Genomic DNA, 16,846 nt, shown 5'->3' on the forward strand with positions numbered 1-16,846 from the left:
CTGGTATTGTTGAGCTTAAGTAACACTGGGCCACAAAGTCTACCATGATGAAAGACCACTCATAAAGGACTCTTCAGAATCCCTTGTCGTAGATCATAGGATCACAGAGAGATGGTTGTCTCTTTAGCTCATAGATGAGGCATGGAATCGATCGGATCGTTTAACATCTGCTGGTTATGGTGGTGGTGGCAAAAAGAGATGTCAAAAGGTCTGGTCAGCTTGTTTCAAATGCTTATTAGGCTGCTATTGCAGCTGCTTCTAGAAGCTTCCCAGGCGCTTGGTGATGTAACAACCTTAGTGCGTCTCCTTGGTAGAGTAGGCCTTAGAAGTAGAATCTACTGTAACAACCTTAGTGCGTCTCCTTGGTAGAGTAGGCCTTAGAAGTAGAATCTACTGTAACAACCTTAGTGCATCTCCTTGGTAGAGTAGGCCTGAGAAGTACAATCGACTGTATAGTTAACTTATGTTCAGCCATTACATCACCCGTGTATTTTCTCAAATGCGTTAGGTGTAGTGTGTAATGTACTCTACTCTATCTACTCTATATTCTATCTGCTATGTGGTAATTAGCTAAGCAGGGGGATCAATGAACTCAGCCAAGGTTAAACTCGTCTGCCAATGTGGACAATATTCATCGGATTGGTATGCATTGAGTTTATTATTGTCTCTTGTCATCCCAGTGTTCAAATATTACTTCATGCTGCTTTGAAATATGATGGCTTGAATTATTTGGAAATAGTCGAAATTCGTTTAAATAATAAAAACAATATATTGAAATCCAGAACAAATGTAAGTTGAGAATCTTAGAAATTACCAACATTTTGTTTTAGAAGACAGAATACTTTTGATTGTTTTAATTTTGTAAAAAACATTTCAATAAAAAAACAGATAAAATCGTATAGGATTCTTTGTAATTATAAAAAATGAAAGTAAAATATTCCCCATTTCAGTTTGCAGTTAAAACATTTTGTGGGATTGCAGATAACAGGTACACCTCCTGAGCCTCCTTCCCATCCTTTATTATTTGTTTCAACAAATAAGTAAGATAAAAAAAATCTGTAGGCCTACACTGTTTTCTTAAAAATTAAACTTTTCTCAAATGAAGCATATTTTAAATGAATTCAGAATTTCTTTCCTGCTAAAAGGTTTGTAGGCTACTAGCCTCCTTATTCATGTTAACACAAAGAGCCAGCAGACACACGGGTCCCAGGCAGCGGCGCTGAAGCCCCAACGTGTGACAGGGTCCCAGCGGCCCTGAACGCGCAGAGGGCTCTCTGGGCTAGGGAGAGACGGTAACGGCACGGTGGGCTCTCTGGGCTAGGGAGAGACGGTAACGGCACGGTGGGCTCTCTGGGCTAGGGAGAGACGGTAACGGCACGGTGGGCTCTCTGGGCTAGGGAGAGACGGTAACGGCACGGTGGGCTCTCTGGGCTAGGGAGAGACGGTAACGGCACGGTGGGCTCTCTGGGCTGGTGAGAGACGGTAGCGGCACGGTGGGCTCTTCTAAATTGCGGTGACCTTTTTTCATCTGTGTGAGGTGTGTGTCGTGATGTGTGTAATTTGGAGAGATTAAAAAATGTATCCGGTGCATCAGAAATACATTTCATGTTTTACATTTTAAATATGTAAGAGTATACTTTCCCAAATGAATAACTGGGATTAAATAAATTAATAAAAAACAATTGATTGTAAAGCACCCAATAATTTAATTGTCAAAGGTGTCAGTAAAATCTGATCTTTCAGGAGGGGCTAACGAAGAAAATAACCTTTGAAGCCTTTTTAATTGCCTCAAAAATGAGCTAAAGCCGTAGATGAAATATTAACATAAAGTTATTAGCGCTGTGAGATGTTTGGTGCGAGGATGCAGAGGCTGCACCTGTTGAGCGGAGGAGGAGACGTAGCAGGAGTGACGGAGGCGGATGGAGGCTTCCTGTTGTGGTTCTAATGAACAGCAAGCAGACACATTTAATACGAGAAAACATATCAGACAAATGGAAACATATGAGACATATGGAAACATATGAGGGGAACTCAGACATTAGACAACTTTAAAGGGAGGAACTAAAATAAGGGTCGTTTCCGAGGTAGGCCTATCTTCAGGAAAGACAAAGCCCTGAAAATGAGGTGCTTATCTAAAATGCAGACCACAATTGTATATTTATAAGTATTGTGTTTAACTTTGAACTATGCACATGGGTTAACCTTTCTGTGTGGAATAAGGGTCCCTTGGAGTATTCAAACTATAATCTAAAAGTATGACCTTTGACCACTCTTAAGCACATTCTCTCACTTCTCCAACTCTCCATCTTTTCAGACCCAATTTCTGATTAGGAGTTAATCCACCCTGACCACATAACACTGATAACCCTGACCTAACCCACCCTAACCCTGACCTAACCCACCCTAACCCTAACCCTGACCTAATCCACCCTAACACTGACCTAACCCACCCTAACCCTGACCTAACCCACCCTAACCCTGACCTAACCCACCCTAACCCTAACCCTGACCTAATCCACCCTAACACTGACCTAACCCACCCTAACCCTGACCTAACCCACCCTAACCCTAACCCTGACCTAACCCACCCTAACCCTGACCTAACCCACCCTAACCCTGACCTAATCCACCCTAACCCCGACCACCGACACCAACAGATCCTCACCTCCTCCACCCCCCCCCCCCAGCCCCTCCTCCACCCCCCACCGGTCCCTCCTCCACCCCCCCCAGCCCCTCCTCCACCCCCCACCGGCCCCTCCTCCACCCCCCCCCCAGCCCCTCCTCCACCCCCCACCGGCCCCTCCTCCACCCCCCCCCCAGCCCCTCCTCCACCCCCCCACGGCCCCTCCCTCCACCCCCCCACGGCCCCCAGCCCCTCCTCCACCCCCCCACGGCCCCTCCCTCCACCCCCCCACGGCCCCCAGCCCCTCCTCCACCCCCCCCAGCCCCTCCTCCACCCCCCACGGCCCCCAGCCCCTCCTCCACCCCCCACGGCCACCGGCCCCTCCTCCACCCCCCCCAGCCCCTCCTCCACCCCCCCCAGCCCCTCCTCCACCCCCCCCCCACGGCCCCTCCCTCCAGCCCCCCCCCACCATGTCCACCGACCCCGCCTCCCAGCTGCCCTTCTACCACGGCAGCATCTCCCGGAGGGACGCGGAGCGGGAGCTGATGCTGGCGGACAGCGCGGACGGGCTCTTCCTGCTGCGGCAGTGCCAGCGCAGCCTGGGGGGCTACGTGCTCTCGCTGACCTACCAGGGGGTCTTCAACCACTACCCCGTGGAGAGGCTGCCCAACGGCACCTACGGCATCCCCGGCAGCATGCCCCACTGCGGCCCGGCCGAGCTGTGCGAGTTCCTCAGCCGGGAGCCAGACGGGCTGCCCTGCGCGCTGAGACGGCCCTGCCTGAGGGCGCCGGAGCAGCCCCCGAGGAAGGGGCTGTTCGACACCCTGAGGGAGAACCTGCTGCGGGAGTACGTGAAGCAGACCTGGAGCCTGGAGGTAGGGGTTAACGTCACCCACTGAGGCAGTGAAGCTCATTCAAATGCTGGATTCATAACTACTACTTTTTTAGAAAACAGTATAATAGTGTTGACCTTTAACTAGATTGTGGGAATTGATTGTGTACATGTGGATGCAGAAGATGTGAACTGTGTGTGTGTGTGTGTGTGTGTGTGTGTGTGTGTGTGTGTGTGTGTGTGTGTGTGTGTGTGTGTGTGTGTGTGTGTGTGTGTGTGTGTGTGTGTGCACTATGTATGTATGTCTACTATGTGTGTAACGTGTGTGCCCTGTGTGTGTATGTCTACTATGTGTGTACTGTGTGTGTAATGTGTGTGCCCTGTGTGTGTATGTCTACTATGTGTGTGTGTGCAACGTGTGTGTCCTGTGTGTATGTGATCAGGATGCTGAAGACATAGAGCAGGCGGTCATCAGCCATGCTCCGCAGCTGGAGAAGTTGATGGCCACCACGGCCCATGAGAAGATGGCCTGGTACCACGGGAAGATCTCCAGACAGGAGGGCGAGAGGCTTCTGAACACAGGGTCCAAGACCGACGGCAAGTTCCTGTGAGTAGCAGCGCGATGGGAGGGGGCTATGGTAAGATGGGTGTTATAGTAAGATGGTCAATACAAGCATATGGTGTAACATATCCTCTGACACCACCGTCATCAATGTGGACATCAGAGGGACGAGCTACAAGCTGACATTACTCATTTAGGGGCCATCCTCACAAAGGGCGGTAGTTAAGAGGTTTAAGTTGACGCCGTCTCCTCTACAGTGCGTAGTTTAGGCTTGAACAATGGTCCCTTTCATGGACAACTGTGAAATGGCAATGTCAATACTTACCCCCTGCAGGGCAGGCCTTCATGTGATTGGTTCTGGTGGAATATATGATTGGGATCTGATTGTTTGTGGGGCCCAATGGACCTAAATGTCCAACCCAAGTTGAACAATACCTTTCTATTCTATTTTATTATATATATATAATATTTTAATCTATTTCCTGAGTTGTGTATTTGTTTCTGCATTAGCGTGCGCGACAGCGAGGCGGGTACATTTGCACTCTCCATGCTATATGGGAAGACGGTATACCACTACCGCATCAACCAGGACAAGTCAGGGAAGTACTCCATACCAGAGGGAGACCGCTTTGATACAGTGTGGCAGGTTAGTTAGTTACAGGTTAGTTAGTCTGTTACTGCAAAACATACAGGCTCTGCATGGGCTGAGAAAAGCATCATGCTGTCGTTTTTTGTTCTACCAGATGGTTCAATACCTGAAGATGAAGCCTGCCGGACTCATGACCAACCTCTCTGAAGACTGTGCCAACAGCGCGATGGCAGCCAGTGAGTCCATAAACAGGAGCATTATTCTGTTACCAGTGTCTTTTAGCAAACTAACACTTTATATTACGCAAAGTTGTCATTGAAATAATATTTGCTTCACTTTCAGAGTCACCTGCTCTTCCAGCAGGGAGGAAGCAACGTCTGAATGGATACACACCGCCCCCTAGAGGTCAGTCCACCATCCTACAGCCCATAATGAACAACAATGCATATTCACATTCAGAAAATTAAATCAGGTCAATATAATTAGTTCCAAAAATAATTGTATGGACTTCTATCCGTCAGAAAACTGACTATGGATAGACCAACTAACCTTAAGCATGTGTTACTTGAGCACCAACACACACACACACACACACACACACACACACACACACACACACACACACACACACACACACACACACACACACACACACACACACACACACACACACACACACACACACACTAAAGTAAAATTGAAGGGAGAATGTCCTGTGAGCTTACCAGGGCCGCTTTAAGTCACCATGGCCACCATGACTTGTGCCTCCAGTCACCTCGTGCCTCCCGGCCCCCTTGGCGGGCAGCCAGCTGCTGCCCATGGACTGCAGTGGTTTCGTCAACGCGTACCACAACCCCAAGGACCTGAAGAAGTTCTTCATCAACAGAGACCAACTGGTGATGGACGAGGTGGAGCTGGGCTCAGGGAACTTCGGCTGTGTCAAAAAGGGCGTCCTTAAAACCACGGAAAACAATGAGAAGTGCGGCTCTTTTCTCATGTACACTAGTAATAGAAGCACTTCTACTGTCTAGAGGTTTTGGTGCCCATGTGCACTGAAACATGGCACGTTATTGTTTCTCAAAGTAGCTCCCACTATTTAACATAAACAGTAACCACCTAAGTGACTGTACATACATGTATGCCAAGGAATCTATGTGATGTGTGTCTGTGTAGGTCGGAACTGCAAACAATGCATGTAAATATGCCTCATTGTGAGTTATAAGTGGCTAGAATTCTATCCCATGCAATTGTGTTAACTTCTACAATTGTCTTTACCGGTGGTTTCCACGCTTAAAGTACTTTCTTCAAACCTAAGCTCTGTGCTGCTCTCTGCTGCTCTCTCTGCTGCTCTCTCTCTCTGCTGTTCTCTGCTGCTCTCTCTCTCTACTGCTCTCTCTCTCTGCTGCTCTCTCTCTCTCTCTCTCTCTCTCTCTGCTGCTCTCTCTCTCTACTGCTCTCTCTCTGCTGCTCTCTCTACTGCTCTCTCTCTACTGCTCTCTCTGCTGTCCTCTGCTGCTCTCTCTCTCTACTGCTCTCTCTCTGCTGTTCTCTACTGCTCTCTCTCTCTACTGCTCTCTCTCTGCTGCTCTCTCTCTCTACTGCTCTCTCTCTGCTGTTTTCTCTCTGCTGCTCTCTCTCTGCTGCTCTCTCTGCTGTTCTCTCTCTGCTGCCCTCTCTCTGCTGTTCTCCCTCTCTGCTGCTCCCTCTCTGCTGCTCTCTCTGCTGCCCTCTCTCTGCTGCTCTTTCGGTCTGCGCTATCTCTGCAGGGAGCATGCTGACCGTATCAAAGGGCCAACACTCACCTCATATCCTCCACGCTTTGTTTTGGTGTTGCTCTCTCAGTGGGCAGATTGACGTGGCCATCAAAGTGTTGAAGAACGAGGACGAGTCGCTGGTGAAGGACGAGATGATGAGAGAGGCTGAGATCATGCACCAGCTTAGCAACGCCTACATAGTGCGCATGCTGGGTCTGTGCCAAGCAGAGAGCCTCATGCTGGTCATGGAGATGGCCTCGGCGGGCCCCCTCAACAAGTTCCTCCAGGCCAACAAGTAACTTCTGATTCATCCCTTTAATAGGGGGCCACATGTTATGGCATTTATAAAGCTATCTTTATCAAGAGAACACTAAATATGATTCTCTTATCTAGAGATCTCAGTACTAGACATGATACAGTACAACGTTAGTGACACACACACACACACACACACACACACACACACACACACACACACACACACACACACACACACACACACACACACACACACACACACACACACACACACACTCAATCATGCCAGGGTCTTGGTTTTGATGGTGTGTTCTCCTGCCTCTAGGAGCTCAGTGAGTGTGGAAGGCATCGTGAGGCTGATGCACCAGGTCTCCATGGGGATGCGGTATCTGGAGGAGAAGAAGTTTGTACACAGAGACCTGGCCGCACGCAACGTTCTGCTGGTCAACCAGACCTTCGCAAAAATCAGTGACTTTGGTCTGTCCAAAGCCCTGGGTGCAGACGACAAATACTACAAGGTAAAGGGGCTCTTGTTCTGAGCAGTAGCAGTGTTCTGAGTAGACCAGATACTACAAGGTAAAGGGGCTCTTGCTCTGAGTAGTAGCAGTGTTCTGAGTAGACCAGAAGTAGCGCGTTATGAATCAGTAAAGTACATCAAGGTTACCCGTCCGATTGTTAACAGTGTGGCAACCCGGTTGGCTGGTAGGCTGGTTGACACGGTAAGTAAGCACGGTCTAGGCGAGTATAAAGCCGGTCACGGCGTTTATTTACAAAAAGGATCAAGCATGAGGCTCTAGGCTAGGGTCTCCGTGAGCCTAGTAGCCGTCGTGGGGTTGTGCGTCTCCTTCGTCGGTGGGTCGCCTTCCTGCAGTGAGTCCTGGACTCGGCTTAACCCCTCCACGCGTTCCCCTACCTGCAGTGAGTCCTGGACTCGGCTTAACCCCTCCACGCGTTCCCCTTCCTGCAGTGAGTCCTGGACTCGGCTTAACCCCTCCACGCGTTCCCCTCGCCGGGTGTTCCCCAGAGCGCTCCCTGTCCTGGCACGTGGGGGGCGGCCGTACACGCCCTCTACCACCCGCCCCCTGGTGGGGGGCAGCGGTACACGCCCTCTACCACCCGCCCCCTGGTGGGGGGCAGCGGTACACGCCCTCTACCACCCGCCCCCTGGTGGGGGGCAGCGGTACACGCCCTCTACCACCCGCCCCCTGGTGGGGGGCAGCGGTACACGCCCTCTACCACCCGCCCCCTGGTGGGGGGCAGCGGTACACGCCCTCTACCACCCGCCCCCTGGTGGGGGGCAGCGGTACACGCCCTCTACCACCCGCCCCCTGGTGGGGGGCAGCGGTACACGCCCTCTACCACCCGCCCCCTGGTGGGGGCGGGTTGCCACAACAGACACTATAACTTCTATGTTAGGACATAAATAATCTTATTTTGTGTAATACATTTTTGATAAAATGAGAGGGTAGACCCTGTGGATACTTAGGGAAACACAACATTGCATATGACCAAATGTTTTCTACACAACCTTGGTTCCTTGTTTCCTTTGTTCCCCTGCAGGCTCGGGCTACGGGAAAGTGGCCCCTGAAGTGGTACGCCCCAGAATGCATCAGCTTCCACAAGTTCTCCAGCAAAAGTGACGTTTGGAGTTTTGGCGTCACCATGTGGGAAGCCTTTTCCTACGGGGGGAAACCATACAGGGTACGGAAAACATCCAGCACCATCTGTTGCCTCTTTGTAAGACTACAAATACCAATCCTATTTGTTGTTCTCCTTGTTGAGCAGAAGATGAACGGTCCTCAGGTGGTGGATTACATCAAGGAGGGGAACCGCCTGGAACGTCCTGCACAATGCCCAGAGCAAATGTACCGGCTCATGATGGACTGCTGGACCTACAAGTGAGTCTCTCTACTAAATACACGATAGTGCTTAGTGAACCACCTCATGACTGACACTCTCTCTCTCTCTCTCTCTCTCTCTCTCTCTCTCTCTCTCTCTCTCTCTCTCTCTCTCAGACACGAGGACAGGCCAGACTTCCAGCAGGCTGAGGGGTCCATGAGGACTTACTACTACTCCATATGTAACCAGCCTCAGCCAGGGGATGAGGCTGGTGCTGCCCAGCCTATCAAGTAGAGCAGAACAAGGCCTTCCTGTCCCTGCACAATGCAGCCATTCAAACCTTCACAAAAGGCTTCTAACAAACTGTCCTCAGTGACCAGCTTCTCTTACTCTTACATTGCAGCTTAACCATTTTATTTCTTAATTTAGCATTAAAGTTCTCCACATATATGCAAATGAGAAATGTGCCCTAATGAAGAAGCATTATGATGTAATTAAATTGAGAGAAAATAGGTATAGTGTTCTTCATTTGAAATTAATGATGGCTATTTGGAGGCAAGTAGTCAATGAATTAAAACTCCCTTGAACACAAACCTCTATATATTGTTGTTTTCGAATCATTTCTTGGCCCCATATTTGTATTATCAAAAATCAATGTCATTTAAAGTAGGCCTACACATACTAATAATCTAGAGTTAATTTAGAGTTAAGTTGAAGGGTCGACCACGTTAAACTGAAATGTAGAAGGGTTTCGATTATCTGATGGTGGATGGAATAATAGTCGACGAACAAACACCATACAAAAGTTCTCTCTGTAGAGCGACAGTAGCAGCTGAATAGCAGCGGGCTCGCGGAGGGCTCGCGGAGGGTTCGGCGGGCTCGCGGAGGGCTCGGCGGGCTCGCGGAGGGCTCGGCGGGCTCGTGCAGCACCTCGGGCGGCCCAGTGACGTATCATCAAAGGAAGTGCTTCTTTTCGTCCGCTGGGGAGGAGTCTGTCGATATATAGTTTCCTCAATAAAGTGTATTGTTTATCTCATGTTAAGTGATTCTACAGTCGGCGTCGCGTTATGTAATTCGTTATGTCTATTTCTCCGGTTTTGGGGCAACATATTTCGAACAGTAGGTGATTAATATCAGACGAACGCTACAGGTCGGAGGAAACATTAACGGAACAGGAAGGCGGAACAAGTAAGTTCGGCAAAGTGTCTCTCAACCGGAGCACTTCACTACCTCGTCACCACACATCTCTGGGATGCACGATGCCCGTGTAGAAGTCTTGGCGTACACATCCATGACAAGTATTCATGTTTATAACGTCTCTATTATAATATATATAGTACCGCTATGAAGCAACAAGTCGGACGGCTCGAGCTCCGCACTTCGGCTAACGTGACGTCACGAGCTGTTCTCAGCTTAGCCTTTAATCTCGAGCAATGTTAATATACACACCTACACCTTTGAGTATAACATGTCATAACATGGTACTATGGAGTACAGGCCGTGTACCTCTGAGCTGTTTCCCTCGTGTGAGCCATATAAATTATATGTATATAGTTTAGTATATATATGCATAGTATAGGCACCACGCCTGGAGGAACACAGCTCATATTAACACTGCAGTCAGAGCCTATTATTATGAATGGTTTGCATATTGAAATTATTTTCCTACTAATTTTTTGGTAATTTTCTTTACCCTCCTCTTTCCACCTGCACACATGAACACCAATAGAGCGAGGGTTATCTAAAACAGCACCCAATCTAACCTGTTCACACCACCCCCAACCCTGTCTGGTTCCACACCAGAGACCTCATTACCCCAGACCACACCCAGAGCAGATCGCCTCCCGCCCCCTGCTAACCCTCCCTAACCGCCCCTAACCGTCCCTAACCCTCCCTAACCGCCCCTAACCGTCCCTAACCGTCCCTAACCCTCCCTGACCCTCCCTGACCCTCACCCACATGCAGCCATGTCTCTGGGCCTGAAACAAGTCTTCAACAAAGACCGGACGTTCCGCCCCAAGCGCAAGTTTGAGCCCGGGACGCAGCGGTTCGACCTGCACAAGAAGGCCCAGGCCTCGCTGAACGCGGGGCTGGACCTGAGGCAGGCCGTGCAGCTGCCCCACGGGGAGGACCTCAACGACTGGGTGGCCGTCCACGTGGTGGACTTCTTTAACCGCATCAACCTCATCTACGGCACCATCAGCGACTCCTGCACCGACCAGACCTGCCCCGTCATGTCTGGAGGACCCAAGTACGAGTACCGCTGGCAGGACGACCACAAGTACAAGAGGCCCACGGCCCTGGCGGCGCCTAAGTACATGAGCCTGCTGATGGACTGGATCGAGGTGCAGATCAACAACGAGAACATCTTCCCCACCAACGTCGGTAAGGGCTGGGATCAGAGGCTGCTGGGATCAGAGGCTGCAGGATCCCAGTGTGGGCTGGGATCAGAGGCTGCAGGATCCCAGTGTGGGCTGGGATCAGAGGCTGCAGGATCCCAGTGTGGGCTGGGATCAGAGGCTGCAGGATCCCAGTGTGGGCTGGGATCAGAGGCTGCAGGATCCCAGTGTGGGCTGGGATCAGAGGCTGCAGGATCCCAGTGTGGGCTGGGATCAGAGGCTGCAGGATCCCCGTGTGGGCTGGGATCAGAGGCTGCAGGATCCCCGTGTGGGCTAACTCAGGACAGGCTTTAGAAGGTCACAGCCTGGCTGCCCCGTTATCCCCATCATGGATATGACATTCAGCTGGCCAATGCCTCCGTAATGGAGTAGCTTTTTAAATGAAACAAATGCCAACAGGCTGTTAGTTTGTTTAACCCTTATTGCGAGCAGTGTCGTACGGCATCCTGACGGTAACGTGGTAGACACCGTTTCTTCCACATTTTAGAGCAGTTTCATCATTTTGACCTTGCTTGATCTCTGAGTTCCCAAACCAGATGCATTGTTGGCATCTCATGAACAACAGAAGCATCTCAACAAACATATAAGGGTCACGGTTCCAGTGTAATCTATGATTAAAAATGACCCTAAAGGATTAGGCTGGTTTGTTAAGACCCCGGGTTAATGTCAGCATTGTCTGTCCAGATGTAAATCAGCCATTTGTTCAAGTCACCCCCTCTTGGGTGTGGGTGCCTTTTGAAACTGGCCAGTTGGCCTCCATTGTGTTCAGAACGAGTGTCTGGCAGCCCCCCTAGCTGAGGTGAACATTAATGCTGCATATCAGTTAACCCCCCCCCCCCTACACTTATCCATGCAGCGCATTGAGATGTTGCTCTGCATTCAGAGTTCAGATGACCTCAGGGCCCCGCCACCACCTCCCCTCAGAACGGCTCAGGCTGCTGTACACTGAAGACAAAGGGTCCCCCCTTGTCTTAATGGGACTCACAACCCTGTGAACAGCACCAATCACATGGAATCTGATCTTTTCAATTCTGAATTTTTGGCCACTTTCCTACGTGATCAGATATCAGGCACAGTTGAGATCTTATACAATTCAACCACAGTCTAAATATTAGAATTCAGGCGACTTTCAAGTCACTCTAGATCGAAAGTCACTGGGTGGATTCACTGGGTGGAAGACCACTGCATCAGTCGTCAGTAGAGAACACTGAAAATAGGAGGGAATAGTTGGAGGCAATTAATGAGGAGCTATATTTTCTATTTCTTGCAATCCGTTAGCCACAATAGGGCCTGTGTGTTTTCTCTTGAATAGAGCGACTCGCTTTCCAGAGGAAGCGTCGACACACAGGCTCAACGAGGGCACTGGCTCTTTGGCATTATGAGGGAAAGCTTCCTAGCCATGGCCGGAAGATAGAACCAGCTATGGGACCAAACACTTGTTTGTAGTTGAATGGATATACTTTGATCAGAGTGCGTGGAGGGGGGTGAAGGTCCACAACTCACCTGGGTTCTTCTTAGCCAAGCAGCCAGATGCTTTAACTCAAGCCCTCATGATTCTAATTGAAACATGATTACATTATTATACAAATCCAATAACCCCTACCCACAATCAATGGATTGTAGAATAAACTATTTAAATCAAAATAAATGTAAAATAAAAGATAGGTTGTTATTTTGTCATTAGTCATTGTTACTAGCGCTATATTCCTGCTATTAGCCACAATGATAATAATGCTCATTTATAGGAGACATTCAAAAGAGTCAAACAGTTTGACCAGGTTTTTTATTTAATGAACGTTGTGTCTCCCTCCTGTTCAAAGGTACTCCATTCCCTAAGACCTTCATGCAGGTGGCTAAGAAGATTCTGTCTCGTCTGTTCCGAGTGTTCGTTCACGTCTACATCCACCACTTCGACCGCGTGAGCCAGATGGGGGCTGAGGCCCACGTCAACACCTGCTACAAGCACTTCTACTACTTTGTCACTGAGTTCAACCTTACGGACCACAAGGAGCTGGAGCCACTGGTAAGGAAACTGACCTAATGATTATAATAGGAAACTGTTCACTGACCTTTTATCGTTATTTTACGTTTGATATTTGTATTTATTGAGTGTATTCGTGCTCTGCATACCCTCCTGCATTAACTTAATGTATGCGCTAGTGTTGACTGTCATCCCAAGGGAGTATGTGAAAAGTGTACTGCATGTACATATAACTACTACAATACTCTTCAACTTAAGGTAGTGCACTGCATGTACATATAACTACTACAATACTCTTCAACTTAAGGTAGTGCACTGCATGTACATATAACTACTACAATACTCTTCAACTTAAGGTAGTGTACTGCATGTACATATAACTACTACAATACTCTTCAACTTAAGGTAGTGTACTGCATGTACATATAACTACTACAATACTCTTCAACTTAAGGTAGTGTACTGCATGTACATATAACTACTACAATACTCTTCAACTTAAGGTAGTGTACTGCATGTACATATAACTACTACAATACTCTTCAACTTAAGGTAGTGTACTGCATGTACATATAACTACTACAATACTCTTCAACTTAAGGTAGTGTACTGCATGTACATATAACTACTACAATACTCTTCAACTTAAGGTAGTGTACTGCATGTACATATAACTACTACAATACTAAGGTCCATACAGGGTCGAGGCCGTGGTAAGGGCTGAATATAAGTACAAATTGCGGCCATAATTACCTTCAGTTTGGTGTTTTTCAGAAAGAGATGACCTCTCGGATGTGCCACTGAGCACCAGCAGCCGACAGCCTAGTCACATCCGTCCATTAGAAGACCGCATCAGAGAACCAAGAAATACAAATCAGACAGAGTTTTTATTTTTATATTTAAGTACTGTAATCTGTTTTAGCCACATAGGTTTACCCACAAATCTAATTGTGTTCCATTTTATTCCTTTTAAAGATTTCAAGCATTTTATCAGAGCACAGTATTAATGTTTTGTGTTTATTTTCTTTCATTTGAATCATTCCAGAATGTGTTTTTTCCAATGTAAATTTAACCTAAATTGTAATCAGTTCTGACAATAATTAAGATTCTGTTTATTAAATTAAAATCACTCTTTTCTCTGTTACTTAACCCTGAATTGATTATTGGTGATCAAACATTCTTAGTTCACATACTCTCATCAAAACAGTTTTTTGGTTAAAGATACTCATCGTCTCTCTATTTTAACAGTTGCACGTTCATGTTGATGAAATGTATTCAACACATTCAACCCAACCTGTATTTTAACACAAGAAAATATAAATCGGTGAAGGTTTCTTTCCCTGAAGAGTTTTTACTAGAAAGTAGTCTATTTTGGTTGCAGTTGCAATCCACCCTTTCTTCAGTTCTCCGGTGTCTCCGTCCTGGCACCGAGAGACGGCAGCTGGGAGTCACACCAGACTCAACAGTTAGGGCCCGAGTAGCCACAAGGTGGTGTCATGCGCAAGAAAATACTATATTTGACAATAAGGAAATCAATGCAATGTCTTCGTTATACCAAACAAACGAACCCAGGCACATAAATAAGAAATAGTTTGGGCATTTCCTCCGCGAATACAGAGTTGTATTCCATGTTTTCCGTTGTAGTGTATTATTATAAAAAAAAAAATCAGTATAGAGATATCAGTATTAACTGTACTATTTATTTATATTCCACACCTATAACCGTTCTGATGTGCAATAGGGTTTTCACTGAATTTGATGCAGTGTTACCTTTAGGCCTACTGTGAATCCTGTCGCCACGACAATCATTGTGTATTTATTTACATGCTGGCGACGTGCTGGACGGCCACCTCATGGCAGTTCGTCCTGTTTTTCTTCTTGGAATTCACCTCACTTGCTTAGATAGTATTTGCAACCAGTTGGCCGGATAATCTGCACGACTAGGTCAATATCAACGACCTGTTTTAGTTTATGTGGCGGATGTTTTGACGAAAAAGTTGGTTGCTAGCAAGCCAATTCGTGTGGCTCGACTGTAATTAGTTAGTTCACACCTGACGTTTAATTCTCCTGCAAATGCATTGGCTCAGATGTTGTCTCTCACACGCACACACGCACGCACGCACACACACACACGTTCAAATCAGAGCTCCAGTCAGAAAGGATGGGTGTGTAACTTTCACTGCTGTCTTCTAGGAACCATTACTGTAACTTTACCAGGAATGGACAGTGATGTACAATATCCACCATGTGACTTTGACCTTAACAACTTTAAAAGGAAGACACTACTGTAACGGTAACATGTGATACTATTACATAGTGCATGTCGGTGAGTACACTATTTCGAGTTGTCATGCTTACTTTACTTGCCAGGCCAGATCAAGTGTACCCATTAATATTTACACATAATTGCATCGTGTTCAAGCAAACGGCCATAAACATTTTGATTCAAGCAGACACAGTCCCAAGTGGAATAGTACAGCAATATGTGGCTGGCTCCTACAGCTTTATTATTAGTTTACTGTTTTGGAGCAATACCTACCCTTTGTATTCCTCCAGGCTCATTTATGTAGCATGCCCGCTGAAGTCTACTCTCACCCCAGGAAGGGTTTATGTCCCTGTTGACTGATGCCTCATGCTCTTCTTTCCTTTGACTCCTAGTGACACTAACCCCCCCCACCCCCCTGCACGTCAGCGTGCAGGCTTGTTTTGCACCAAACTGGACCATGTGCTCTTGGCTGGAGAAAGACTGCTCCCATGTTGCGTAATGTGCTACAGTCGGGCCTATGTAGCATGGGCTGAAGGTTGGAGGAGGGGCAGAGAGCAAAGAGTCACAAGACATTGATTCTGGCAAAACAAACCATACAAGGATTTGACTAGGATATCCTTGATAAACAATGGTTCATTATTGGCGAACAGCAGATCAAACGTTGCATGGTGCCCTGAGGTCTAGTCTTGGTTGGTATTGCATAACGGATTCTTATCATTGGGTGAGAGATACAGGTACAGGTTGATATAGTAAAGCAAATGAAAGTGTTATAGTCTGAATGTGTTTTTAATGTAAACTATGAAGACGAAGCAGGTTTCGTCCCGTGATAAGCCTTCTGCTTTGGCGTTTGCCAGCTAACACAAAGCTTGTGACAAAACACAATGCTCGTACATCACTACTCCAGGACTTGTGTTTCATTATCACTGCTCCGAGAGCCCCCCCCCCCAGCCTCCTAACCAGCCTGTGGAACGTGATCCTGCGGCCCGTCCGCCAGCCTCGAGACAGTAGCACACCACTGATGCTAACCATTCACTCATCCCACCCCCATGTGTCCTGATCAGACAACTACTATGATGACGCATATGACATGCCCCTGTTTGATATGTTGACAATGTAACAGATGCATGAGATGGATGGTAAGGATTGTATTGATAAATCACGTTCCTGACGCACTCAGAAATGGGAGACAGTCCCTTTTTTTTATGGAGTATCTTTATGCAGTACAATAGACTAAAAATATGTTTAACTACAGCTCATTTTGTTATCTTGCCCATATCAAATGATACAAAATCGAAAAATCTTTAAATTGAAAGTCTTTCAAATTTATTTTCACCTCTTGTTTTATAACATTTACAGGGTTGATACTCTTGTACTATATTGAGTCTGTCTTTCTTTTTTGACATGAAATAATACAATGTATTGACACAGAGAGAATATTCTTACTGATTACTAAAATGTGGAAAGGTTAAATATCCTTCCAATTGCATGGATGTTTTTTCAGGTTCAAATCGTGCATTGCACAAAGTCATAGTCACATTCACGCGTTAAGTGTCCAAACAATCGTATTGGCTATTGTATTTATAATAAAATATTATAGTTTAAATATATCTGAAATATCAGAGTTCGTCAACATGTATTCCAGTTACGTATTATTGTACAGAATAAGATGTAAAATGGTAGGAGCCACACATCCTTCTAGAACCTACGTCAACCTCAGCCTCCTGCTGATTTTCAGCGCGGGAG

The 16,846-nt window shown here is 47.2% G+C and overlaps 2 protein-coding genes across 3 annotated transcripts; both read left to right on the plus strand.

Moving 5' to 3' along the window:
- The first annotated feature begins 3,093 nt into the window (after nucleotides 1–3,093).
- On the plus strand, nucleotides 3,094–9,039 carry LOC130392917 (tyrosine-protein kinase ZAP-70). Its single transcript, XM_056603441.1, has 11 exons — nucleotides 3,094–3,498; nucleotides 3,899–4,062; nucleotides 4,528–4,663; nucleotides 4,761–4,842; nucleotides 4,949–5,011; nucleotides 5,378–5,585; nucleotides 6,449–6,655; nucleotides 6,944–7,136; nucleotides 8,179–8,319; nucleotides 8,404–8,516; nucleotides 8,634–9,039. The coding sequence occupies exons 1-11, from the start codon at nucleotides 3,094–3,096 to the stop codon at nucleotides 8,749–8,751; spliced, it is 1,830 nt and encodes a 609-aa protein (XP_056459416.1). The 3' UTR covers nucleotides 8,752–9,039.
- A 373-nt stretch (nucleotides 9,040–9,412) lies between these two features.
- mob3a (MOB kinase activator 3A) lies at nucleotides 9,413–16,719 on the plus strand. Of its 2 annotated transcripts, XR_008897066.1 has the most exons (5): nucleotides 9,413–9,645; nucleotides 10,423–10,842; nucleotides 12,677–12,879; nucleotides 13,612–15,163; nucleotides 15,496–16,716. XR_008897066.1 is itself a non-coding variant. In XM_056603451.1 (4 exons), the coding sequence occupies exons 2-4, from the start codon at nucleotides 10,425–10,427 to the stop codon at nucleotides 13,639–13,641; spliced, it is 651 nt and encodes a 216-aa protein (XP_056459426.1). In that variant the 5' UTR covers nucleotides 9,413–9,645; nucleotides 10,423–10,424; the 3' UTR covers nucleotides 13,642–16,719. The 2 variants fall into 2 exon arrangements, 1 of the variants encoding a protein (XP_056459426.1); XM_056603451.1 differs by having other exon boundaries at nucleotides 13,612–16,719.
- Nucleotides 16,720–16,846: the final 127 nt, after the last annotated feature.

The sequence above is a fragment of the Gadus chalcogrammus genome, chromosome 12 (assembly GCF_026213295.1).
Source record: "Gadus chalcogrammus isolate NIFS_2021 chromosome 12, NIFS_Gcha_1.0, whole genome shotgun sequence".
NCBI lineage: Eukaryota > Metazoa > Chordata > Actinopteri > Gadiformes > Gadidae > Gadus > Gadus chalcogrammus.

Coding starts and splice junctions, on each gene's coding strand:
- mob3a (XM_056603451.1), top strand. CDS start 10,425: ATGTCTCTGGGCCTGAAACAAGTCTTCAACAAAGACCGGACGTTCCGC. Junction 10,843..12,676: donor CATCTTCCCCACCAACGTCG/GTAAGGGCTGGG, acceptor TCCTGTTCAAAG/GTACTCCATTCCCTAAGACC. Junction 12,880..13,611: donor ACAAGGAGCTGGAGCCACTG/GTAAGGAAACTG, acceptor GGTGTTTTTCAG/AAAGAGATGACCTCTCGGAT.
- LOC130392917 (XM_056603441.1), top strand. CDS start 3,094: ATGTCCACCGACCCCGCCTCCCAGCTGCCCTTCTACCACGGCAGCATC. Junction 3,499..3,898: donor AGCAGACCTGGAGCCTGGAG/GTAGGGGTTAAC, acceptor GTATGTGATCAG/GATGCTGAAGACATAGAGCA. Junction 4,664..4,760: donor GCTTTGATACAGTGTGGCAG/GTTAGTTAGTTA, acceptor TTGTTCTACCAG/ATGGTTCAATACCTGAAGAT.